A 25,828-nucleotide genomic window follows, 5' to 3' on the forward strand; every position below is an offset into this window, starting at 1 on the left:
ATTAGAATGTACCTCAGAGTTCTGCTGTTGACAAACAAAACTTGGGGAGTATATAATTTGCAACAAATTATATTAAAATAGCTGTTTTGCAATAAATTCCAACAGACTGATCACTCTTTACACCAGACTCTCCTGTTCAACTATATTTGGATATTGTGATTTATAAATACTAATAGTCACAAAGTCTCCTCAACCAGCTCCAAATACTGGACAACAGTGTTGCCCAACAGGCACTCTGTGAACAGCAGCTGCTGATGGAGTATATACTGGCCAATCTTTCACTGGCTCAGTGAGTAGAAGAATCTGGGGGAGAAGGTAAAAAAAAGTCTGACTAGTGGAACATACAAGTACTTATTAATTTATTTACACAATTTAAAATACACAAATACAGTGGCAATACAAATGAGGAGAAAAACCTTCCATAGCAGGAAGATTCCCATAATTCCATCTGATACAGCACAGTGTGGTGATTAGGTGATGCAGAAGGTCTGGCCAAATCAGTCTCAAACGAACCAGCAAAGGAAAAAAGACAAACCCATGATGGGATGTTCCTCGAGTGGGTTCGCTCCGACACTGCAAACGACACCAGTACGGGAGGTTTTTCATTCTTTTTTTTCTTTTTCTCTTGAGACCACTGGAGGAGAGAAGACACTAACTTAACAAATCTAGAATGGAACAAAGTCCCTCTCATCCCTCTACACACTACCTTCTTCCCCCTACACACACACACACACACACACACACACACACACACACACACACACACAGGGGTTATGTAAAAATGGTACCTCGGCATCACTAGAAACATCCTATATACATGACAAAAGAAATGTTTCATCACCACTACTCCCCGCGCCCCTGACTACACAAACATCTATGCTCTACTGGGATAATCCGGTGAGGCAGTGAGACTGTCACTTCTAAGAGTTGAAGCACAAGTAATTGTAGAAAGCAAACCGAGACAAAGGTCATGGGGAATGGTTCTAAAAGCCTGTGGAGCACTCAGCAAGTCAAATAAATTGCAAACTAAAACAAAGAAAAAAAAACTAGAAGAAATGTTGAGTAGACGTGGCTTAAGGGGTCCTGATTGGTGTTCATGTCACAAACTGAACTTGAGCAAAAATCACCACATATACCAACTTCACCTCTGAAACAAGACGACACACACACACACACACACACACACAGTGTAACTGGCCATTACAGAAATATAAGCAACTCAGCTAAACACGTGTGTCCAGGATTCACACATTACAGACCAGTTCAAACATTCTGGCTTAGGTAAACAAAAATCCCAACATGCTATTAAAAAAAAAACACAAACAAAAAAAAAACCTTTGCATAACTGCACATACACAGAAGAGCATCCCACACTCAACCATCTACCATACAGCCCAATGTGTTGTGAATCTAGTCTAGAGAGACTTTCAATTACTGGCTGCAAGTTAAAAACAAACAGTAACGCAGAGATTTCCACAACACATGCGATTTAGCTTTCCATCGCTTGAAGGAGTGAAAAGAAAAAAAGAAAAAACAAAAAAAGCAAGTGGACAGTCAGTCAGGCTGACGGGCACAAATAAATCCATCACAGGAAAACCCAAGACCTCACCCATAATGCCTGATGGTAGGATGGTATTGGTGTATTATCAACCCACTATCCAAATATTTTATTTGCCGTGTTGCCTCTAGGCTGGGTTTACTACATAAACACCAGGACTACACCATTTCATCAAGAACAACCCTTCCACATTCAAGACAAGCACTCAACTCAGGATCCCCACCACTTCCTATAAAATAATGGATATGCATTTGATGACTTTGAAGTATAAAAACGAAAATTTAATAATCAAATTTCTGATTTGGATTACATGGGTAGAATCCTTCCTGCAAACGATTCGAAGTCTGTAGCATACATCCCCAACCTACTAAAACAGGTTTTGTTTGACTAATTAAAAAAAAACAAAATCTTCTACCCACTCACCAATGTAGACATTTAAAGTCCCAATTTCAATACTTAAATGCAGTTCAAAGCAAAAATAAACCTGCAACAGACTGCAGCCAGTGAAATCAGAGTTAAATATGTTACACAAAAAAATTAAAATAAAATAAAAAGTCCACAAAAGTTAAAGAAGCACAAGATCAATGGCTATTAGTACAGCTCCATTTCAAGCTGCTATTTCCTTTTTTCTGGGTTTTTTATTTATTTATTTATTTTTTTGCAACAGGTGAGCAAGAGTGTCATGATGGTTGAACTGGGGTTGTGGAACAAGGGACACTCTGCTTACAAGGGCTTCAGGACAACAGGAGGAGAGTCCACTACTCCCACCGCACAAGACAGAGGAAGGCAGGACAGGCCACTGGCCACACCCACCCCAATCTGCAACGCCCATTTCATCAGAGGCCTTCTTACACAGCAATGTTAAAGAGCACAGTGTGCTACAACTGTTTTTTACTTTTTTTAATTAATTTTTTTTTAATTGTGGAGTGTGTGCCGGTGGCTGGGTCAGAACGTGTTCACATGAGCACATGTGAGAGACCGATGCGAGAGAAAGTGTGTGTGTGTATTTGTCTGTGTGCAAGTCTCCCTCAGCAACAAGTTTGTGTTACTCGACTCCGTTGCATTGGAAAAAAGAAATAAAGTCTCTGTGTGGCTTTGATTTGCAGATGCTGGAGAAGTCCTGGTGCAGAACAGGGCCGCTGATGGTCTGCCCCCTGGTGGCATGTGCAGGAATCATCGAGGTACAGCAGACTGCAGTCCGCTGGGGGTTACACGGGAAAGAGCCTACCATGACACAGAAGAACATGGAGTCAGAAACAGACACTACACCACCCTTCACACGCAAACCTCCCTTAAAACGCCCAGCCAGGCATCCACAGTGGTTGGGGGTAGAGTGTCATCACTTCAAGTGATCTATTTAAATCACCAGCAACTAGAACAGCAGATAAGGGTTTCACACACAACCATTTTGCACCAATGAGGAACTGGAACCATCCCGGTTTGTGCAATCCAATTTTGTTTCTCATGTTTCCACCAAAAATAAACAGGTTCTGAAACACAAAGTTAGTTCCCATCTGGAACCAAGTAATAGTAGGTTCTTCAGCAGACCATGACAGCATGCTGGAGTGTGTCAAGCTGTAAATAACATGTAAATAATTTGCTAGTGCATTATAGTTGTGTTCCATAGCATGCTGGGTACCACACCAGCAGAGGCCACAGAGGCCATTAATGCTGTTAGGATTATAACATAATGAATAACATGTGAATGTGATTTATTATTTTCCATCTTCATAAGATAACCCTTTATAGGTCCCACACTGGGGAAATTCAGTGTTCACAGCAGCATTGTTGGTCCATCCTTGTTTTGTGGATGTAAACATCTGTAACAGCAGCACAAATGCTCACAGGTCATTTGTGTTCCACCATCTTGCCGCTACTGTTTAGCCGTGTGCTGTGCCACACCCTGAGCTGATGACGCCCTCTTGGGTGCGGTGCAAAAGCTGGTGCAAGCACGACTGCTTCTCTTAGAAGCGTGAACTGCAACGGTTTCAGTTCCTCATTGGTGGGACAGGGCTCACAGATAGAGGTTGGGAAGTAAAGGTATAGACTGGACTGAGCCTGCCACAATCTCACAGCTCTGTATGTACCAAATATCTGTCTAACCAGGCTGAAAACGGTCACACCCAGAAACCATCGACTTGTTCCTGTACTTCAATGAACTGTGGGTCGAGCTCACCAAACAAGCCACGACAGCTACAGGTGTGGAAATGAACAGGAACACCCGATTCTACTCTCCCTGTCGTTGATGGTGCTAATTGTTCCATTAGTAACACGAGGTGCAGGGCCATGAGCCAAATGAATTGGAAACCTACAGCATCTGAACTGGTTCATCACTCACTACAGTCCAGAGGCTTTTTTATAGTGCATACAAGGCTCACAGAATTGTCCATAAGCAAAGACTCCGAGCTCTAGGGGCAGAACACTGTAGTTTCAAAATACCACCTTCTGAAAAAATGAGCCAATCAATATTACTCCACAAAGGGTGAATTGCCATAAGGGCATATGAACAGTGACCTGGCATTTAATGAGCTCATTTATGAGCAGCGTAATTAAGTGTGTGGATGCGTGTATGAATATATATTATAATGAATTGCTGGGGGGGGCTGCACTACAAGCACCTCCCCCATAACCTTGCTCATGAATATGGAAGACAGATTACATATTCACCCACTTTTATAGAAGTATAAAATACAGGACACAAAAGCAAGAAGAATATTTTTCAACTCGACGGCTTTCTAAACGGCCTCTCTGTGGATTTTTTTGTGTTAAATGACAAAAAACAACAAGCGATGACCACAAGCTGGAGGGAAAAGGGCAGCAGTTTTCATGCCGCTCTGAGACAACACAATGCCCAGGAGGACCAGGAGTGCAGCATCCAGCCAATCACGAGGGTGCTCTCCTCTAGAGGGCAGCAGTAATCCATCTCTGCCAGTGCAGAGAAAACAACAGCTTGCTATGGTACAGGAGAAAAGAAACGTGGTGAAAAACAGAACAAAAACAAAGAACAACAAAGTGAAGCAGAAGGAAATGTAAAAAGCCGCAACTTGACAAAAACGAACAAAACGTCATGTTCGTCTTAAACTGCTTAAAATGTCATCCCCGCTCTCCCCCAAAAGCCTGAATAACATATCACATTAACATCATACTTGTGTAAAACCGAGAGCAGGTAGCAAAGAAAGGAGCAGGTGAGAACAGGCAGACGCAGGTGGACACCCTGTATAGTCCACAGGTGAGCAATATTCACACAGGTAAGCAATGAGCTGAGGGCTGAGGCGAAGCTGAGGACAACCTGAGGACATGTCCCTCACTCACAGGCTCGTCCACAGTGTCCCTGAATGAACTTAAGGAAGAAGAGAGTGACAGAGGCATTCACACCCAAGCACACCCAGCTACAGAGGGATAGGCAAAGCATGCAAAACACACACACACACACACACACAGGGTCTGAAAGGCTTTCTGATCAACTACGGGGATGTTTTATTGGGACAGATGAAGCTTAGTTCTTTACTGAACACTCTTCTGTATATCTGATTGGACATCGTTTATATGTAAATTCAAAACAGGTGACTCTAGACAAACATCTTAAAAGCTGCTTTGTTCAGCAGGGCCCAGGAGTAGGCACGGATAAATCATGACAGGAGAATGTTTGCCTTACTGGGGTGTTGCTGTTGATTTGGCTTTATTGTGGAGAACACCAACAACCCCGCCTGTGATGTGTAAATTACTAATATTCCACATTAGAGAAAGCAAGAGGAGTTGAGCAGGGAGCTGATGGATCTACCGTCTGTAGGCCAAGCGTCTGAGACCATATACGGGCTGTTCCCACACACCATCCCAGATATTTCCTTTCACATCAGAGGAACCTTCATTTCAGATTCAGAGAGGACTTTTTTTTTTACTGGAACTCTACAGCTCTGTTTAGCATCAAACTGTTGAAGATTAACGGCATGTCAGTGCGCAGGACGCACTCCAATGTAAAGCCGGAGCAAAAAACCTGTACAAACTGGCTGATTCTAGATCAGTTCCCAGGGCAGTCAGTGACATAGCCAAGAACCAATAACTTCTAGCTAAACCAGAAAGCCTCACACACAGAGTTCATATGAAGCATATGAAACGTGCTTCGTTTGGTTAGGGGAAAAACAAAAATGGTAATATTAATAAGGAAATACTTTGGCCTCTAGGAACGTGTCTGATTGAACTTGTTTGAGCTCCTTAGTAAAGCGGCGGTGTAATATGTGACGGGGGCTCAAGGCAGACTGTCCTGGCAGTGTATGTACAGTATTACTGGAAGACACACGCAGGCAGATGGAGGGAGGGGGGCATTTCTCCATGTAAGGACAAAATGCAAACAGCACACGGATTAATATTCGTTTCCCACGCTCTTCATAGCACACGTAATTCAATGTGACAAAGATCGACCTCATCATCGTTTGATGAACATGGAATGGCTGATGGGACAGAGCAGCTTCTTTTGCACAGGCTGATCCAGTGACGCCTCCTGTAACATACGTGTGTGTGTGTGTGTGTGTGTGTGTGTGTGTGTGTGTGTGTGTGCGCGTGTGAAGTGTACAGCGCTAATCTGGCCCAGTTCTAGTCGGCAGCCTGTGGAGCGGACATATGGTCAGCTCCCCGAGACCTCGCCTACAGGACGGACACATTTACATCACTATGGACACACTTAGTTTGCATCTAAACCTCTAATCCCGTCCCCAGCAGGGGAGAAACAACCGAGACTGGAAGTCAGACCGCCAACTTACTGCAGACAGCTCTGTGATGAGGGCGGAGGGCACAGCTCCTGTGCCTGTTAGGACTCAAGACTCCGCCCCCGGCACAAATCCCCTTATGCCCCATAGTGTGTCTGTATTAGCACAGCTGCATAGGGGCTAAATATATCTTAACACGCAGTTCACATGGAGCTTTAATGCAGTCAAAAGTGGATACAGGTAGCCCACCAGCCCCACATGGTCAATCTCTGGGCAGTAACAGTGGGCATGTGGTAATGCTAATCATTTTATTTTGTTCACGCACACTGTTTTAATTCCCAGCAGAACCATTGGGACAGGGAGTCATGTATAAAGTAGCCCAGGTGGACATTAGCACTGGCATAGCCTATTCAGAGTAACCACAAAGTTACAGACTGAATCTGAACATTAGGAAATGTCCTTGGCTTGAATCTTGATCCGTGTCTGCATTTAAATGTTTTATAAGAGACAGATTCGGTTAGGGCACACCCTGAAGCCTCTGGCAAAGAAAGCAGCAGGAAGGGCAACAGGAGTAATGAGGTAGGGCGGTGTGAGGTAGGACAGTGTGAGGTAGGAGAATGAGGTAGACAAGGGTTTGTTTGGTTTTTAATTTCTCTTCAGCCGTGCACAGGAAGGTGCAGGCAGGGCGTCCTGCTGTCACTCACCAGGTGCCGTCTCTCAGAGGAGAGCGTGGCGTGCAGTTACTTGCCGTGGTGATCGAAGGGAATGCTGCTCTGGGGTGGGATGGGGAGACATTTATAAGTGAAGAAAAGAAGGTAAACCTGGAAGACACATTACAGCGCTCCAAGTAGTAACACTAACAGTGTACTCAGAGGTGAACTGGGATTTCTTTTGGTGTCGGAGCACATTACCTTTGATACAATAGGCTACACTGCAGGTACGCACGTTTCATTTTTCTATAAATCTAGGTTTGAAATTTACACCACTGATGCAACCACCAATTTGTGCCAACAACTATTCTGGACATATCCACGGTAAAAGTGAACACGGTAAAAAGCACATGACCTAATAAAGTACCAAGGCTTTAACTTGCTGTGGTGATCGAAGGGAATGTGTTCTGGGGTAAAGGACTTCACTTTTGAAGGCCCTCAATGTGACTCACCACCGTGCAGTTTATAAGCCATATAAGCCGTTGACTTATTTGAACGTAGAATGTTTACCAGCTACTGAAGCCTGAAGGCTAGTCAAGCTTCTCCATGCCAACCGCAGTAGACACACACACCCACCCACCCACACCCCCCCTGGTCTGGCTTTCCACCACTTGCTCTCATACAGGGAGAGGAAGCCATGGGAAGAGCTCCAAGACTCGTGGCCACAGTTATAGCCGGACGGCTTCAGCACTTCAGCACACAGCACTGATGAAGACATCACCAAAGCCTCTGAAGGTCCTAGTTAATGTATATATAAAGGAAAGGTCTTAATGAGGAGTGCTCGTTAAGAGCGGGGCTCATTACCTGTGAGGTGGACATCCGTGAGGTGTCCTGCCGGCCGGTCAGGTCAGAAGAGGAGATGTTGACTGGAGCACCGCGGTGTAATCTCATGCTGACCTTCCTCTCACGCTCCATTCCTGACAAAACCAGCCAGCACGTCAAGAAAAACAGGAACAGCCGTGTGCACAGACAAGAACTTAGGGTAACAAAATAAAATCTGTTGACCTATGATTTTCCTCCTTTACCCATTACATTTGACCAGAAAGGGTTCTTCCCTTTCCTGTGCCAAGCCTACTGCAGGTGGAGGTGGTTTCATTGTTTGAACCAGCACATCTCCAGTGAGTGGGTGTAAGCACCTTGCAGCAAGACAGGCACTGCGGTACTCGCATCACAGCACCACAGTGGAAGCAGCAGTGCCTTTTCTGGCAAAGACCATCATAACAGTTTGTTCCTTTTGAGTAATGGCACCTTCATTTAAGCAAGTTGGTGTGTTTAAAGAGCAGCATTGCTACCTGTTCAATGTGCCCAATCACATTTACCCACTCACACCTCCACACCAAATTCCCATGGAGGACTGGGATGTCATTAAAAATTAAAAACTGCTGCAAAATCTAGTGAGAATATCAGATTCGGTACCTCCTGCCTTCACTACCATCGGGGGGGGAAAATGGCTGTGTTCATCTGTGAACACGACACTCGATGTCATATGACTTCCCGTATAGTGGGAAACTGAATGACTACTTTACCACTTCCTCTCAATCAAGAACACAAACTTGCTAAAAACAGCCTGGAGCAGGCGACAGCTTCTGAACACTGCAAATGTCATCGCCAAAGCCGCAATAACCATGCCAACCTGAACCAGTGAAAACAGACTCCACTTTCACACGCTCCAGAAAAAAGGCCTGAAGTACGAAAGCTGAGCACCAGTGTTGGACCACAACAACACACCGTTATCTCCCAGCTCCAGCTGCTGGTGGGAGATGTTCTGGACCCGTGTGTGTGTGTGTGTGGGCACACGTGCAGTCTTGTGTGTGTTCGTGTGTGAGAGTCATATCTCCTGTGCTATGTGGATATTTTTGCTGACTGGTGATTTCTAAGCGGATTATCAGTTTCGCTACAAAGGTTGAAATCAAGGCTGATCTGTACAGGCAATTACTATACAAGGGGGATGTTGCCTGAACGTACTTGTGCTGTGTTGGGGAGCGTGGACAGTGCAGTTTTCACCTGAGGTTTGAAGTGCGCGCACGTCTTGTGTGGGCACAGTCACCTGTGTGAGAGGTTGGTGTGAGAGGTGTGGGCGGAGCTACATCCTGCGCTGCTCTGGGTCTGCTGGAGGCGGTGGGCATGCCCCTAGCGGCCGGGTTCCTGCCGTGCCTCAGTCTGTCCTCGCGGTCCCTCCTCTCCCTCTCCGCGTCCTCCGCCGCCCGGTTCGCACCCTGAATGACGAGACGCGTCACGTGGTCACCACACGTAGCCCCACCCGGTGCCAGCCAACCCGACTCATCCACTAGTGTAAGGCCGAGACCGTTATCGGCTACCTCGCATCGCGGACACTCACGAATTTCAACATGTTCCAGTCGAAGACGTAGTCGTAGGAAAAGCCCTGTCTGTGGAAGAGGTTCCTGAAAAGCTGTCTCAGATACGAGTAGTCAGGCTTGTCATCGAAACGCAAGGAGCGACAGAAATTGAGGTACGTTGCAAACTCAGCTGCAAGAGACAGGAAACGTGGAAGAGAGTAAGCATGGGGTTTGTCGTGGGGCTGAGATTCTCATGTGGGCTGTTGGACCTTAAAATCACTCTAAAACACAAGAGCACATGAAGCAGAAGGCAAAGCTTACATGGGTATCCTTTGCAGAGGACTTCGATGGGTGTGGACATCTTCTTCTCACTGATGCGTTCATATTTCTGCCTCTTGGTGGCGGCCTTGAGGCCTTGCCAGGGCAGAGAACCCAGGTTGAAGTACATGAGCACGTAGCCCAGAGACTCCAGGTCGTCTCTCCTGGACTGCTCTGTGGGTACAACAGGCCAAGGTGGAAAAATCACATCAGGTCACACTTAAAATAGGTCTAGTGAACCAGATTCACTGTCAAAACAAAAATGAACCTGTATAGTGGGTAACTGTATGCAGATGGTGTGTGTGTGTATGTACCTATGCCCAGGTGTGTGTTGATAGAGGCGTAGCGGGCGGTTCCCGTCAGGTTCTTGTTCTCGCGGTAGGGGATGTGCTGATGTGTGCGTGCGTCTCTGTACTTCTTAGCCAGGCCAAAGTCGATGATGTAGACCAGGTTGCCTTTCTTCCCCAGACCCATCAGGAAGTTGTCTGGCTTCACGTCACGGTGGATGAAGTTCTTGGAGTGGATGTACTCGATGCGACTGATCTGGGGACAGAGAACAGGTTGACGAGGAAAAACAGAGACAGACATCAGTCATGATGTCAAATCAGCAATGCAAAACAACCAAGTGAATGACTCAGACAGAACAAGAAGGCTTTTGACAGGGACATGTGCGCTGGCACTGAACACACCAGCAGGCCACAGGTGAAAGAGGACCCAGGGTGGCCATGTAAAACAGCTCAGATCTGATCCTGTAATACTGGCTTCTTTAATCGCTAACCCAGGAGCAGACGCTGTCTGTAATTAACACGCGCAGACAGAGAGAAACTCTGCACACCCACCATCTGGTCGGCCAGCAGGAGAACCGTCTTCAGGCTGAATTTGCGAGAGCAGAAGTTGAAGAGATCTTCCAGACTGGGGCCCAGCAGTTCCATCACCATCACGTTATAGTCGCCCTCCGCACCACACCACTTGATCGTCGGAATGCCAACTGGAACAGGGTGGAAAAAACCCACAGCACACACTGAAAACCATATCGACCTCAGAAGCACTGACAAATAATTAAAGAAAACTAATGGTCCGGTCAGACGTGCATCATTTCATGACTTGACAATGTTATGTATCAAAATGCACACCTGCTATTGCCACACCACTACAGCAAAACCAAACAACTCTGTTGAAATCACCTCCAGGTGCACCTCCCTGACTATGCGACTGTGCCAGATGAATAGCAACATTTTCTACATATCCATCCAAGAAATCAATGACCAGAGACGAGTCTTGTCGGTTTGTGTTTCGAGGCTGCCAGACACTGAAGGTGACCCTCACCACAGTTAATATTCCCCAGGTGGAGAGGGGGGGGGCATTTGGGTCAGTCCAGGCGGCAGCGTGATAAACCAGCGCACGGCGGTCCGGATCACAGAAACAGCTGCGCTTGGTTGAGCCACGCCAGCGAGACAGCCAAGACTGTGGCTATAAAACACATCTGTGAGATAACCTTGCATGAGACAGGGGGGTGAAGGATGAAGGGCCCCTCAACAGGAGGGCAGAAAACCAATCAGATCACTCGTAAAACCTTCCATCCTGCACTACAGGCTCCTCCCTTTACCCCATCACCCATGGTTCAGGCCGCAACAGGCCACTTGATACAGTCGTTACACATAAGACACGTGCGAACGTACAGAGAACAGTGCAGCAGTGCCAAACTGCAGATTAACTGCAGTTATCTGCGTATGCCATCACACACATGCACCAAACATGAAGGTATCCGATAGCCACATGACTAAACTGTATTGTGGATTAAATATCTGCTGGACCTCCAGAGAGAACAAATAGTCCTATTTTGGCAAGAAAATATATAAAGGCTGATGTCATACAATGCTGACACAGTCCTTGTCTTTCTGGTTAGTGATCAATATTAACTGAAGGGTCTTGGGATGTTTTTCAGAGAATTTAAATTTTGCACTCTCTTCTAGTTGCTAGAAAATTGGGGTAGCATGTTGTTCTGCTAACATGTCAAACATTACTATAATACAAGAGAATACAAAAAACCAATTCCAAGGACTCCAAGCTGAGGCCCTATGACATCAGTTCTTTAATCACCCCCTCATTCAATTCTCTTTTCTCGTTTGTAGTTTTCCTTCTCCAGCTGAAGATTAACTGTAGATATGCATCATCAACTAAACGTTAAGTTTCTATCTTAAAAATTAAGAAATGCTATGGGCTGGATTCCTGAAAATGACTGTGCTACAGTTGTGGCACGACTGTTGCAATAAGCCCATTTCATGGCAGATATGGTACCATGTCATGGCACCTCATGAGTACGCCGCTCCTACAGTAATCACTGTAACCTTGTTCCACCAGCACAATATTGCTGCCACATGAACGCTCACAGCAAACAAAAACTAATTCTCTTGGCCTAGTTTTGCTGTTGGCCAAATGTGGAAAAACGGCAATCTATAACCAGAAATGGCTCAAAATTAAGCACTCACTATATATTGCAATCAAGGCAAATAAACGAAAATAGTTAGTCTGTACTATATTTCACTCAGGAGCATTAAAACAACCCTCCACAACGGTTTTTTTTTATTTTTTTTGGGAACTTTTCAGAGGAAACAGAAGTGGTTTTAGATTGAACCATGTCATAGTCACCCTTACTGAGTTGTAAGGGTTACTGACCAGATACTTTATTAGCTAGGGTTCCCATGGGAGTAGGCTAGCGTAGACCTCATTCCCATTCCTGGTGTCACCGTGAATCACAGTTCAGGTTTTTACCATTCACCAACCTGGTGAGTCAGTGTGAAGTCTTAAAGCACACCCACTTATTGCGCCGCTTAAAATGGGCTTTGGATTGGGGTTTTTTTCAGCATTATTGGCTTGCCTGAAGTGAGTCTCCAACATTACTCCCATGCGACTAGCTAACACATGCACACAGCGACGTACGTGCACGTGTTTGCACAAAGAGAGAAGCATGATGGGATTTATAATAAGTGCAGTTGCTAAAAGAACAAATTCAGTTTCTGGATTGATCAATGACATGTTTAAAATAGGCAAATTCATTACATGTGAAAATCGCAATGTGTGTCTCAATTCTACAATTCACTCACTCAACACTAGTGCCCACCCTGAACGAGAACACTGCCTCATCAACACCGGCTCAAGACAAGACAGGTCTTTATTAGTCCCACACCGGGGAAAAGTGCTTCTAGGTGAACATCTCTCCCATGTTAGCAAAAAATAACTTCCCCTTCTAATTGTTCTCTTGAAAAACACCCAACCCTTTCACAGCTGCTGTACGTTTGGGAAATTACAACTACCTGATTAGACCCAATATATTGTCGCTTGTTTCTTGCCAAAAAAGACATCCAAGAAACCTGGAACACTGGGAACAGAACTGTACTGAAACAGATATTCTGGGGGTCTGGTGATGCAGGTACTTCCGCCCAAATTTGGAGCCTCACACTGAACTTATTCGGGGAGACGACCACAAACGGAATGCCCATCACATCTCAGGAGGGCTATGGTCTCTGCCAACTGCCCTGGTGTGTGTGTGTGTGTGTGTGTGTGTGTATACTGCCTATATCCATTGCCTTCTATATCACAGACCTTTCACTGCTCAGCATTTCTGCAGCACACATCTTCCAGGTCAGCTATTTCTGAGCACGCTCAGAAGGGTAAATATATCCCCCCCCACACGCTATGCAAGCCAGCCTGATCTGGACATGACTCTAATCCTGAGTGGTTTTAAATGAATGAACGCATGTAAAGGAAGGTGCCTGGAACTGAATGTGTGTACGAGCATAGGTGAGTGAGTGGAATCTACACTGAGATGACACTGACTAATAAGATCAGTTACTTATTGTGCCTCAGGTGATGTTCTTTCTCACACACACACACACACACACACACACACACACACACACACACACACACACACACACACACACACACACACACACACACACACAGTGTGATGGTGTAAAGGCAGTATTCATCCTTTGCTGAATAAGGCTGAGTAGTAGAGGAGATGCAGTTAGGGAGGAGGAGGAGGAGAAGGAAAACTGAGGACCTGGCCCTCCCCCACCACACACCATCTGGCCTCACACCCCGAGAGAGAGAGAGAGAGAGAGAGAGAGAGGTAGGGGGAGACAGAGAGAGGGTGGGATAGAGGGCGGAGAGAGAGAGAGAGAGAGAGAGAAGTAGGGGGAGACAGAGAGAGGGTGGGATAGAGGGCGGGGGAGAGAGAGAGAGAGAGAGAGGGTGGGATAGAGGGCAGGGGGAGAGAGAGAATGCCATTGCACAGTGTGTGAACGTTGTGCATGTACAGTCATGCTGTTACTGTGGGGTTCACGGTGCAAAACAGAATGAACACTGCAGGGACAGGGACACACACACAAAACTACTGGAGGCATGCCATGCCTCTAGTGAACAGCATGCATTTACCCAATTACAATAAATGCACCAGCTAACTAAAGAAATGTAACCTTCAGGAACCTCATTCATATTCAAGTAGCTGATTTATGAAATAGTATAGGGGTGCACGATATGGACTAGAATTGCGATGTGCGATAACATTGTTGGATATCCCGATATCGATGTGAACCACGATAAATTAAGATTAAGATACAGAAATGTAGTGTCTCTCTGAACAGCAGCACGTTAATTTGTTTTGTTTTTTACTGTGTAATGAATCCAGAATAATTCCAAATATTTTGCAGGTTTATTCAACAATAGATTCAATCTAGGTTTATACTTTCACGAGTGAGCGACTCCGCACACCTCGTTAACCTCCGCGAACGGCGGAAGCGTTTAATCTTGCCGTGTCACATTCTTTGCAGTGTTGTCCGAAATGATATGTAGGCCTAGTAGTATAAAAAAACACCCCTCAAATACAGGGGAATGAACTTTTACCTGACCAATTTTAATGTTGCTTTGTGTTTCAGGTTTGAAAAGTGCTGGAATTTAGGCTAAAGTATTTGAAAAGGCTTGAAATTGTAACTACTTCGTTTCACAACAAATATCTGTCTGACTGAACAATTCTCTTGTATTACGTTAACAAATACAAGCCTCTTGTAATTCCAGGACGAAACATGAGAGAACGTGAAGACGTTAAGATTGGGCGTTTTGAAAATAAATATCCATTAAATAATGTGATAAAAAGCGAATTATTTCGAATCATTTAGAGCAGGGGTGCCCACAGTTTTCAGCTTGCGAGCTACTTATAGGATGACCAAGTCAGAAAGATCTACCGGGGTGGCAGCGAACGTAATTTGTTGAGCGGGGGGGGGGGGGGTGGCGAACGTAATTTGTTGAGTGGATTGCAGATTGGCTACCGTGAATGTCAATCAAAATACAACCATCAGTGCAGATGTGCGATTCATCTACTACTATTTTATGTGACGCGATGTACGCACATTCCTTCGCGATCGACCGACACGTCCTTCGCGATCGACCGGTCGATCGCGATCGACGTAATGAGCACCCCTGATTTAGAGTATATGTATAAATATTTAATTCAATAACGTGCTGGGAATTATTGAAATGGACCTTGAAAGTGACGTACAAGTGCTTGAATTCCACCTTGTATAGGTGTATGAACCCTGCAAACATGACTGTTCTCATTGCGTCGAGACGCGGCGCGCGCGAACTTACAAAATTCCAGAGGTGCACGACCTCGTGAATCGACAGCACGCGAGGCAATTGCACACGGGCGAAGCCACCGCGATTACGTTATTTTCGCCTCCCGGACCCTCGCGCCGCATCAAGTGTAAACCAGGCTTAAACCAAATCGCGTGTCTGATGAGCGTGTTCACCCCACTCCAGGGTTGCCAGGTCCTACAAAAGTTTTCCGCACAAAATCAGCGAGTGTAAGTTGTCGGCGGGGGGCTTCCGCAGTAGCCCAACTCAAAAGTAGCCCAAAAAACCGCACCCCGCGGCCCCAGAATTTTTACCCGCGGCTGGATTTTCAAACAACCCCAATTTGGCGTGAAAACCGTGAACCTGGCAACTCTGCCTCACTCTGCCTCTTGCCTACTTATGTCACGTGATCATAGTCTGCAGCGCGAATAGCTCCCTCTATTGCTGGACGAGGATAACGCAATTTGAGTTTGCTGTTATTCAAGGAGTTATCGTGGCTCTTTCGATGTGTTTATCGTGAAACTTCACATCGCGATAACGATAAAAATACGATTAATCGTGCAGCCCTAAAATAGTATATAATAATGAGTAGAAACCCGGGGCTCAAGAAGTCATGGAGTCTCTGTGTGAGCCCATCCACCTTCAGAAAGCCCAACCCTGTGTGTCAAGACAAGATCAAAGTATTTTTGTCTTTTTTTGGAAATGATGATAATGATAATTTAGAATTGCTGGCAGTCATACTTTAAAATCATGATTATAATGGTTTGGGCTAAACCAAAAATATTGGCACTTCACAGACTCTAATCCTCACAAACGAGCACACACTGGTTTGATCAAAAGCAGCTTCATATAACGGGGGAACGTGAGGAGCGTTTCCAAGAGCACGTGGGGCAGCAGCAGCACCCACACCAGCACCATCAGTGGGACTGTCACAGTTCTGAATATGGAGCGCTAAGTGTGGAGGAGCAGCTGGGGGACGTGCGTGCGTTCAAACGTGAACCATCACACGCTCGGACAACTGTGGCGTGCTGACTCATGACAAGAACAGAGGGGTCGCCGTCGGCAAGCCAGTCAGCCTGACAAACGCTTCTTTTAGAGTTAAACAGATACGGCTGACTGACAAACATCAGAACACTAGCCAGTGTAATTCAACACACAGGAGTAAGAACAGCTATTCATGGAAGCAGTGTGTATTGATTTAAAAGAGCCCACACCCCTCTCTCAACATCTTTAACTCCAGGCTCAGGCAATCCCCCATTTCCAAGTCATTGGGTGCCGCTAATCTCACTTCAAAAGCAACATCCTGGATCAAGTCAATTATTCTGAATTTAAGTAAACCTTGTTACACCAGAGAAATCAATCATTCAAACGTCCTTAAAGTGACCAGATGGCTAACAAAGCCAAGAACCAGTGAATCTGTGAAAAAAGAACATGCCAATCCAAAGTAGCAGTGTTTTACCACTACCACGTTCAATTCAGCCATCTATTTGACTTTGGAGTCTAGTCTTGCTTTGCATTAGATGACCCACACCAACATGACCAATTATATGGAGCTTCCAGTAATATTCCTAATAAAGCATAAATACTGAAAGGAATGCAATGGTAAACTCCAAAACTTGTGCTCCAGGAACTAGCCAGCAGGAAGCAGCAGTGCATGCTGGGACGTCAGGGAACATACCTCCTCCTTGCATCATCTTGTAGATCTTGCTCTCTATGTGAAGTTGAGGGTGCTTGGTTTTCACACATTCCAACTTGATGGCTACCTCTTCCCCAACAGAGATGTCTGTGCCTGAGAAACAGGAAGAAATGGGTCAAACACACAGGAAACAAGCCTGCTCACAAAAGAAACATGGGCAGAAACGGAGAAAACCAAACCACTGTCAGAGGATGGAGCAAAATTTAGGAGACAGAGCACCATTACACCTCTAAACATCAACACAACTGTTACACATAGGCCTGTCGCGATAATTACATTGCTGATGTCGATAATTGGCCATTGGGTTTCCGCGCAAATTTGTTTACATGAGAATAAACCGCAACTACGTTAGATTTCAGAAAGACACGCAGTGCTGCTCGCTCGCACCCCCTCCCCCCTTAAGTGAAGACGAATCTGTGGACAGAGAGCGACATCTACCGGTTAGGAAATGAATGCAGTACACAGAGAGCATATGCATCAATAAACAGTGCCTCCACACACAGATGGAGATGTGTTAACTCGCGAACGTATTCGAGGCTAACAGGACTCAAAATAATTCGCTTTTTATCACATTATTTAATGGTTGTTTATTATAGTGACCGTAGCGCGTGACTCCGCACACCTCGCGCAAACCTCCGCGAACAGCGGAAGCGTTCATACTTTCCGCGTCACATTCTGTGCAGTGTTGTTCGAAACGATATGTGGTAGTTTAAAGAAATACCCTTCAAAAACAGGGGAAGGAACATTTACCTGACGAAAATTAATGTTGCTTTGTGTTTCAGGTTTGAAAAGTGCTGGAATTTGTTCGTTTCATAACAAATATCTGTCTGACTGAACAGTTCTCTTGTATTACGTTAACAAATACGAGCCTCTTGTAATTCCAGGACGAAACGAGAGAACGTGAAGACGTTAAGATTGGGCGTTTTGAAAATAAACCACCATTAAATAATTTGATGCAACAGCGATTACGTCATTTTCGCCGCGCGGACCCACGCGCCGCGTCAAGTTTAAACCAGGCTTAACTCGCTATATAGCCAAAGAGATGCTGCAATTAAATACGGCCGAAAAGAAAACATTTTTAAACATGCTGCAAAGATTTGACAAGCAGTATGAACTGCCAAAGAAAACCTATATCTCCCAAACTGCCATTCCAACCTTATATAATGAAGTGAAAGATGGCATTCTGAAGGAGATTAAAGAAATCTCATTTTACTCTGCTACTACATGTGGTCAAGCTCAAATATGACCGCAAACATGAGCTTTACAATACATTACATTACTACACACTGGTGTAATTGTATTATTATGCTACTATAATATTATTGTGGCATATTGTCTTAAAGCTCCTTTGGGGAGCCCAGAAGCAAGAAAAAAATCTATAATGGCACTTTTAGATGACAATTATCGTTTATCGCAATAATTTCTGGGACAATATATCGTTCTGAAAATTTTGTTATCGTGACAGGCCTAGTTACACAACATCAACACTGCACCGTTACACCTCTAAACATCAACACTGCACTGTAATACGTATAACACAGTCAGCGGACTTAGGACTCCGCATTGAAATTCTCTCACTGTGATAATATGAAGTACATTTTAAAATGCTGTCATAGGACAGTAGTCAGGAATAAGAACCAATGCCTTTTAGACTCTTATATCCACACATTTTCACACGGACATAAAATTAATTATTGAAAAATTTTGAATATCACAGTAAACTCAATCATTTCACAGTTACGGTAAAGCTCTTATATATACACATTCGTATTCTCCCCTGGAACACCACCAAACATGCTAATATGTGCTTTGTTCTGTAAAACTATGCTTACATCATGGATGTTTTTTTTTTTAAACAATAATGCCAGATTTTATAAAATATGATATTTAGGACATACTGCCTAACTCAACTACAGCTTACAGAAAGATCAGTCTACACCACCACCTCCTGTCAACCATTTGGCCACAGTGAACATCCCAGCAGGGAGAAGCAGCACACTGAGAACAGCTCTGGCTGAACCGGCTCAAAGCACAACATGACACCGCTCCAGAACCAAATTACACACCAAGCCCAAAAGGAGAAGAAGCAGCCCCACTAATAACACGGGAACAGCTTTCTTGGGAACCGAGTGTACGCGGCACACCTCAGGGGGGATGTGACGTCAAAGGCGGAATGAACGGGAGGACCGTGGGGGAAGTCTGGGGGATTCAGCCACACAAGGCTGTAGCAAGCAGGGCTGAAGTGGAGAACATGGCCCTGGCCCACTCCTTCACCCCAGGGGAGGCAGGGCCAGCCTTGCCCCAGTACCACTTCCAGCACAAATCTCACATTGGAGGCAAGAGATAAAGCCCAGGGGGAGGCGAGCACTCCAATTCATTCTTCTTAAGCATTACTAAATCTAGCTAAATCTCCTTTCACAAATGCAGTTGTGCCCATTAATGTTCCAGCATGTTTCCAGGATGGTCGTGTGTGTAAATGCCAACTGAAGACTAATGTTAGAGAGAAAAAGACAAAGTATGTACATCAGAAAATTTGCCGAAACTAGACCTGGTAAAACCCAGCAACGTTTTGATAAGTGAATGATGTTTTTCTGCGATTTTCTGATACAACTGAGGGATCTTCCACCACGTACGGCACACGTCAAATCCTGACTTTACAGAATTTTCACACCACATAAGAACACAATACGGCGGGAATACGAGGTGCTGGGTCGTTGGTTTTGGAAAGGGAGTTGTACGTTTGCGTTGTTTTTCAGAACATGTGTAGAACAGAGGGATTGTGAAAGAAGAGATTCTGCTGGTCCTCCCTCTAAAACGCAAAAGGATAAACAGCCAAGGCGGAGAGGGACTGTTATGTAAGCGCTGACGATGAGTGCGTGGGCGCACACACGCTCGCCTCTGCCCCAATCCCTGTGGTAAACACCACTTCATCCAGAGCCACAGTCCACATTACCAGCATCCCTTTACACGGGGATACACCACACATTTGAAACAACATTATAATTCAACAAGGCCCATTCACTAAACAAGCGCCATATGCACAGTATGACCTGCACATCCAGCACTGTTTGTGCAGTGCAGCTCAAGTCAACAGCAGTGCTGTAATAGTAATGTGGTGCACAGTGCAATGTTGCTGTGCAGATACTCTCCAGTGTAAACCAGCAGCCAGAACACAAGGTCATGAACCCAAATCTTTCTGGACCATTTCTCACCACAAAACAACCTGTGTTACTTGCAGAGTGTGTTCTTACGAGAACTCAAACCAACAAACCCAAATATATACTAACCTTATCCACAACATGGATATATATATATTTCTGAGTTTGTTGAGTTGAGGAGACGCTACACTACATGGATAAGTTCGCTGTAACTATCGGCTGTCTGTAAAAGAGTCTTTCCTTGCTCTAGCAAAGACCTCTGATTTTCTTTATTAGTTACTGCCTGTGGATGGAATTAACATTTGACTTTAGAAAACTAAACATTACATTTAAAAACAAATTCCTTCATGACTGGCCCCAAGTACCACTGTATTTACCCTGATATTGCACATCAAAGCACACCACGAGACACAAAATGAGACACAAAAATACCAGGACATTTCAAAACGTACCAGTTAATGAACCCAATCAACAATGAGCACCTGTGCCATGAGACTGGTATGGTTCAAAACAGCCCTTGGCATAAAGGCCTCCAATGCACAAGACTACAGCACTGTGCTAATAACATCAGTGTCATGGGTTTGATTTCCAGTGTGTGTATGTACCACCATGTAGGTGAATATTGAAGTTGCACTGGACCAGAGTGTCTGTCGACTGCTAAAACGTAATGCATGATGACAGTGTGACACCGCTATGCTGGTGCAGTCACACCACCCCCATTTCCATCTAAATTGAACAGTCCATTGTTTGGAAAAGGCCGGGTGACGTGGCGGGAGAACACCGCGAGCCTCCCACGTCACACACGGGTGGAGCCAGCACTTTCCTTCTGCTCCTCCCACAGATACCTCCTGGAGAGGAGAGCAAAACTAAGCCTGAGCCACTTCAAGTAGGCCCGAGTTTATCGGCACATTTACATAGAGCACGTCTAGACCAAGGACCAGCCTAATCACATCAGACAAAGCCCCCCCATCCACACACACGCCCTCATGATTGCCTACCATAGCATGTTTGAGAATCTGGAATTACCTGAAAGATTCTCATGTCAGAGTGATCTGGAGGGACTGAGGAAGTACTGATAAAGAAAACAGTTTCCATCATTACCTAATCACAGAACTCTAAACACATTACGTTCTTCTTCTGAATAACCATCAGAGTTTGAAAGACAGCTGATAGCTTTACTGGAATTTAGATCTGGTCTAGACCCACTCTACATGTTCCTCTTGCAGAGCTGACAGTGCACCGAGCATGTTCAGACATGTTCCTGTTACACAACAGCAACCCAAGCTTGCTCAACTCGAATTTGTGCATTCAGATTATTCAACATCAACAGTGAGCCCAAGGAAGATGTTAAAAGCATAAACTGTTCTCTATTTTCACCTTATCAAGGAAAGAATGTTTTGTAGGTTAACCCACAACTTCACGTTAACATTTTCAGATCATACATGGTTTATTCATTAAAATTCTTATTAAAAAGTATTAATACACTTTTTGAATACACCAGATAGCCTGTAACAGTCTTACCAGATTAACATGCTCAGACTTCCCAACCTCGAAGCAGCTGGCACTGCCCCCCACCCCCAAAACCAAAGAGAGACACTCCCTCACCACAGGGCAAGAACCTCCATTGGGAACATGGGGGTGAAGTCTGCCTAAAGAATGAACCATCCGCACAGCCCTCATGCACCTGCACATGCTCAGATCCATGTCATAAGACCCTCTGCCTCTCTGCCTGACTAATTTTTGCAAAGGACATTTGCGCTACCGATTCAAATTTCATCTCATTGTAATTTGTATGAGGGGGCTGGCGGGGAAGAATCCCCTGGGAATTAGAGGAGCGGAAGCAGGAACTGGGATATGAGTGAACACGTAAAGCATACTGGGTTTTTTTTCCCCACAGGAAGGTCACACCAACAGGGAGGGTGATTAATGACACATGGTGAATAAAACCAATTAGGCCTGTTTTACACCATGTGAGACATGTATAATAAGCAAAGCTTTAAGAGTCAACAATGACATCATACATGTTACAAGCAAAAGGAGGAAGCCATGGTTGAAGTCTCACACTAACTAACTACACTGGCTGGGCCGCAGAAAAATTCATGACACATTGAGTTTTCCTGAGTTTAACTGTCTCGTGCTTTGAGAATAGAACGTCCTTGTTCCAGTTAGTACCACGCAGGGAATCCTACAGGGTTCTTTTGTTTGTTTTTAATTTTTCTTTTAAGGTTTAAAGACCACTTGATAAACAATAAATAAATAAACAAACATTTGCCCCAACAGTAGATAATCAGGCTTGAGGTCACAGGTGTGGAGGGGGGTGCACAGAGTCTTAAGACCACATCATAAGCAGATGGACTCGTTTCCAGCAGGTCCACTGAATTGTCCCTGTTACATAACATTTTGCCACTTTGCAATTCACGAACTTGGACTGTACCAACGCTAAGTTCTGACACCGCAGCACGGACGAGATCCATAATCCCGTGAGGCTAAGCCAAGCACAGGCGTTAAGATCTCACCATAATAGTCATGGATGGGTCGTGTCCAAGTTTATAAGTTTGCAAGTTTGTTTTCAATGAGCTAGCATACAGCACCGAGCAATCTCATGACCGTGCAGCCTGCAGCCTTATAGGGCGGCCCTCAAGACCCATGGCACTTAAGTGTTCATGGTGTTTCTGGAGTGGCTCAAGGGGAGGCTGGGAGGACGTAGGGAGCACTGTGAATCAACTCCCTGCTGTCCTGCAGCAGCGATCATCTCGTATTAAACACCGCACATGTGTCTGCAATTACCTCAACACATATGGCTCCAGGAACCATACTGAACATACTAGGGAGTGTTGCACTTTCTTACTATTTAGTTATGCACGTAAGGCCATCAAGGACAATAGCTTATGTAATGGCATCAGTGTGTGTTTAACAACAACAAAACACTGAAACTGGCACTCAGAAGAAAACTCATGACAGGAACCTGAGCCTGGCCGACCTCGAATATGCACATACAAATGATTCAACATAAACAACAGGGATGAAACATGCAGGCTGACAATGTCACTTTCCAATGAGCAACGCTGTTTATTAAAATAGTTCTTCAAAGTTATCTGTGCAAGATGTCATGTTGATGGTTATATACATGACCAAAAACTACATTACAGAAATGATAAAAAATGGTGAATTTCACCCCCTTCACTCTCACAGGTCAACAGATGGCAGAAACAGATGACTACTCATAAAAATATGTATTTAGTTATATAATTTCACACTCAAGCAGTACAGTAGATCTGTTTACACCACTTTTCAACCCGATACACAACAGTGCACTGAATCATAATTTCCATGACAGTACTCAACTCTCAGCCTGACCGAGCATTAATTTCAGTACTTCCTTCCCAAGTTCTTGCTCACGTTGCCCAATAAATGTTCACATAACGACAAAATGTATAATTTTCCGTCTCACATAACACACACCTACATAACGTACACGATAACTATTTTAGCCGAGTGGTCAGTTTCGTATTCGTACGAATGAAGCAATTGACGGTCTCGTTTCTCCACTGTGGACAAGCGTTTCACGCCAATAATAAACCTGTTTGTCAGACACCGGGGAAGATCCCGAGGTATTAATGTGGCAGTTATCTGACTCTTATGTGGATTTAAAAATGTAATCGACTCACTGTCAACGGGTTTGTGGCGATAAATTTTAGCCTAAGGGCCAAATTTGGTTCGCCTGCTAGCATAACCTATTAGCTTAGCTACCTACCTTGTTAGCTAAACAAGCAGGAACGTCAGTCTGAACTGGTTAGCCAGCTCGACCAACGTTTTTACACACACTGCAACTTCAGATAGTTGATTCTTTATTTTCCATGTAAATAGAATTTAATTTTTTTACAAAACAAGTCAGGTGTACAGATCATACACAGCTAAGCTACAAATGACCATATATCAGTACACACACCTCTGCTACAAGGACCTAAGAAGCACTTACCCGTGACTGTCTGTGAAATTATGTGGCCAGTGTTGTGAAGTACTCACCCAAGTAAATGTCACCAAAAGATCCAGAGCCAATTTTCCTTCCCAACCTATATCGGTTCCCCACTCTCAGTTCCATTGTATATGACAGTTATAGCTAGCTAGCAATGTGGCTAGCTCTCAGAACAGCAGGTTTATATTTATATCTGAAGACTGACTTCGATAAAAAAAATGCAGGACAATTAAAAATATTAGATAAAAATTTCAGAGCAGGTTCAGTATCCGTCTATTCTCCTGTGTCCAAGCCAGTCTTCAGATTTACAGCTCGCTAGCTAGCTAGCTATTTCCTCTCAACAATTACCCAGTTTTCACCATTTGTTTTCTAACATTCCGACTGTAATATTACCAAAATACTGTGCTTATTATAAAGTCTGGAGTGTGAAATGCATGTTCTAGATGGTTTTAATCTAAAATTCAACAGTTTAAAAAAGGATGAAGACGGATTTTTAAAAACTGCTCCTTCTGACTCCCGTTTCTCTTCGTTGTACCGTTTACTGTTTGCTAGTCTGTCTATGGTCAACGTAACGAACGTCCTCGGTTGAATAATATGGCGTACGCGATGACATCACTTCCCGTAGCAACAGCACACCACGGCCCTTGAGTGGATGTCTTTAAAATAAAGGGATTAGTTAGGCGGGGCCTAGAGCAGGCTCGCACAATAACAACAAAAGGCTTGGTTATATTTCTATTGTTCCGAGTATGTAGACCTGCCACATAAGTCAATATTTTAAACTGCTGCATTGTATGAAACACTCCAATGTTTTCATTTTTGAGCCTTACAAACCGTATATATTTTAATACAATATTTGATTCACAAACTGAACAGCAGGTGAATTATATAAGCAGTCCCATAAACATCATAGCTGATAGGCCTATTGTGTTTAAATAACGTGATCAGGTTACAGGGAACTGTAGGATATATTACTCCTCACATGTTGCTAGGGTGTGTCTATGTCCTTAACCGCTCAACATGCAAATTCAGGATGTGAAGCTGAATTTTTATTGGTTTAAGCTGTCACAAAGAACAGCACATCCCAGTTGTCTCAGAGGAAATGGTTGAATAATAATACATTTTAATATGTTCCAAACATTATGAGCAAAAGGGTAGCAAACGCTCTAATGTATGTTATGCTAAACGGTTAGTTATAACTAATGACAGAAAGAGAGACAGAGAGAGAGAGAGAGAGAGAGAGAGAGAGAGAGAGAGAGAGAGAGAATTTCCTGTACATGGACTAAGCATAATCTTGGACTAAACTGTAAGCATTATCTTAAGACTAATGTTTATCTAAGAAACCGACCTATAATACAACGCCTACAGCTACATTAGCCACATATTTTATGCAGTAGTACATTTATCTAACAAACATATTTGATATCTTCATGTATTATTTCATAAATGTACACCGACAAGTTATATGTACTTAACTTTTTTTCTAATAAAGCTAAAGATTTAAACTGAATTAAAATGAAATTCACTGGAATATGTAGATGGATGTCTGTCTGGCAGATGCCTCCTATTTGAGTTTTTTGAGTTTGTTTGGAGCAAGTTGGAGTTGATGTTGGAGTGAAAGTGAGTAGTTTGGTCCTTGATGGGCAGATGCAGCTTAGATTGAGATCCAGTTGAAGGTAATCCCTTACCTACCATATGTCTATGAAGGTTTTCAGTCATCCAGGAGGTTTAATGTTTTTATTTGTAATTTACATAGATTCCGGTCAAACTATTTTCATTTT

The 25,828-nt window shown here is 44.2% G+C and overlaps 1 protein-coding gene across 2 annotated transcripts; it reads right to left on the reverse strand.

Moving 5' to 3' along the window:
* Positions 1 to 342: 342 nt before the first annotated feature.
* csnk1da (casein kinase 1, delta a) lies at positions 343 to 24,606 on the reverse strand. Of its 2 annotated transcripts, XM_076996401.1 has the most exons (10): positions 24,101 to 24,606; positions 16,899 to 17,009; positions 10,426 to 10,574; positions 9,901 to 10,129; positions 9,590 to 9,760; positions 9,310 to 9,458; positions 9,019 to 9,187; positions 7,776 to 7,888; positions 6,966 to 7,034; positions 343 to 2,782 (listed from the first exon to the last, which is right to left on the reverse strand). In XM_076996401.1, the coding sequence occupies exons 1-9, from the start codon at positions 24,174 to 24,176 to the stop codon at positions 7,002 to 7,004; spliced, it is 1,200 nt and encodes a 399-aa protein (XP_076852516.1). In that variant the 5' UTR covers positions 24,177 to 24,606; the 3' UTR covers positions 343 to 2,782; positions 6,966 to 7,001. The 2 variants fall into 2 exon arrangements, with proteins under 2 accessions (XP_076852516.1, XP_076852509.1); XM_076996394.1 differs by lacking the exon at positions 6,966 to 7,034 and having other exon boundaries at positions 24,101 to 24,605.
* Between the last annotated feature and the right edge of the window lie 1,222 nt (positions 24,607 to 25,828).

Source organism: Brachyhypopomus gauderio, chromosome 2, assembly GCF_052324685.1.
Source record: "Brachyhypopomus gauderio isolate BG-103 chromosome 2, BGAUD_0.2, whole genome shotgun sequence".
In the NCBI taxonomy this organism is placed as follows: domain Eukaryota; kingdom Metazoa; phylum Chordata; class Actinopteri; order Gymnotiformes; family Hypopomidae; genus Brachyhypopomus; species Brachyhypopomus gauderio.

Bases quoted from the DNA above. Each gene is read 5' to 3' on its own strand.
- csnk1da (XM_076996394.1), bottom strand. From the start codon at position 24,176: ATGGAACTGAGAGTGGGGAACCGATATAGGTTGGGAAGGAAAATTGGC. The intron at 10,130-10,425 runs GTGGGTGTGCAG...CTCTGTCCCCAG, and splicing joins TCCTGCTGGCCGACCAGATG to ATCAGTCGCATCGAGTACAT. The intron at 7,889-9,018 runs GTGACTGTGCCC...TGGTTTTGTCAG, and splicing joins CACACCAACCTCTCACACAG to GAATGGAGCGTGAGAGGAAG.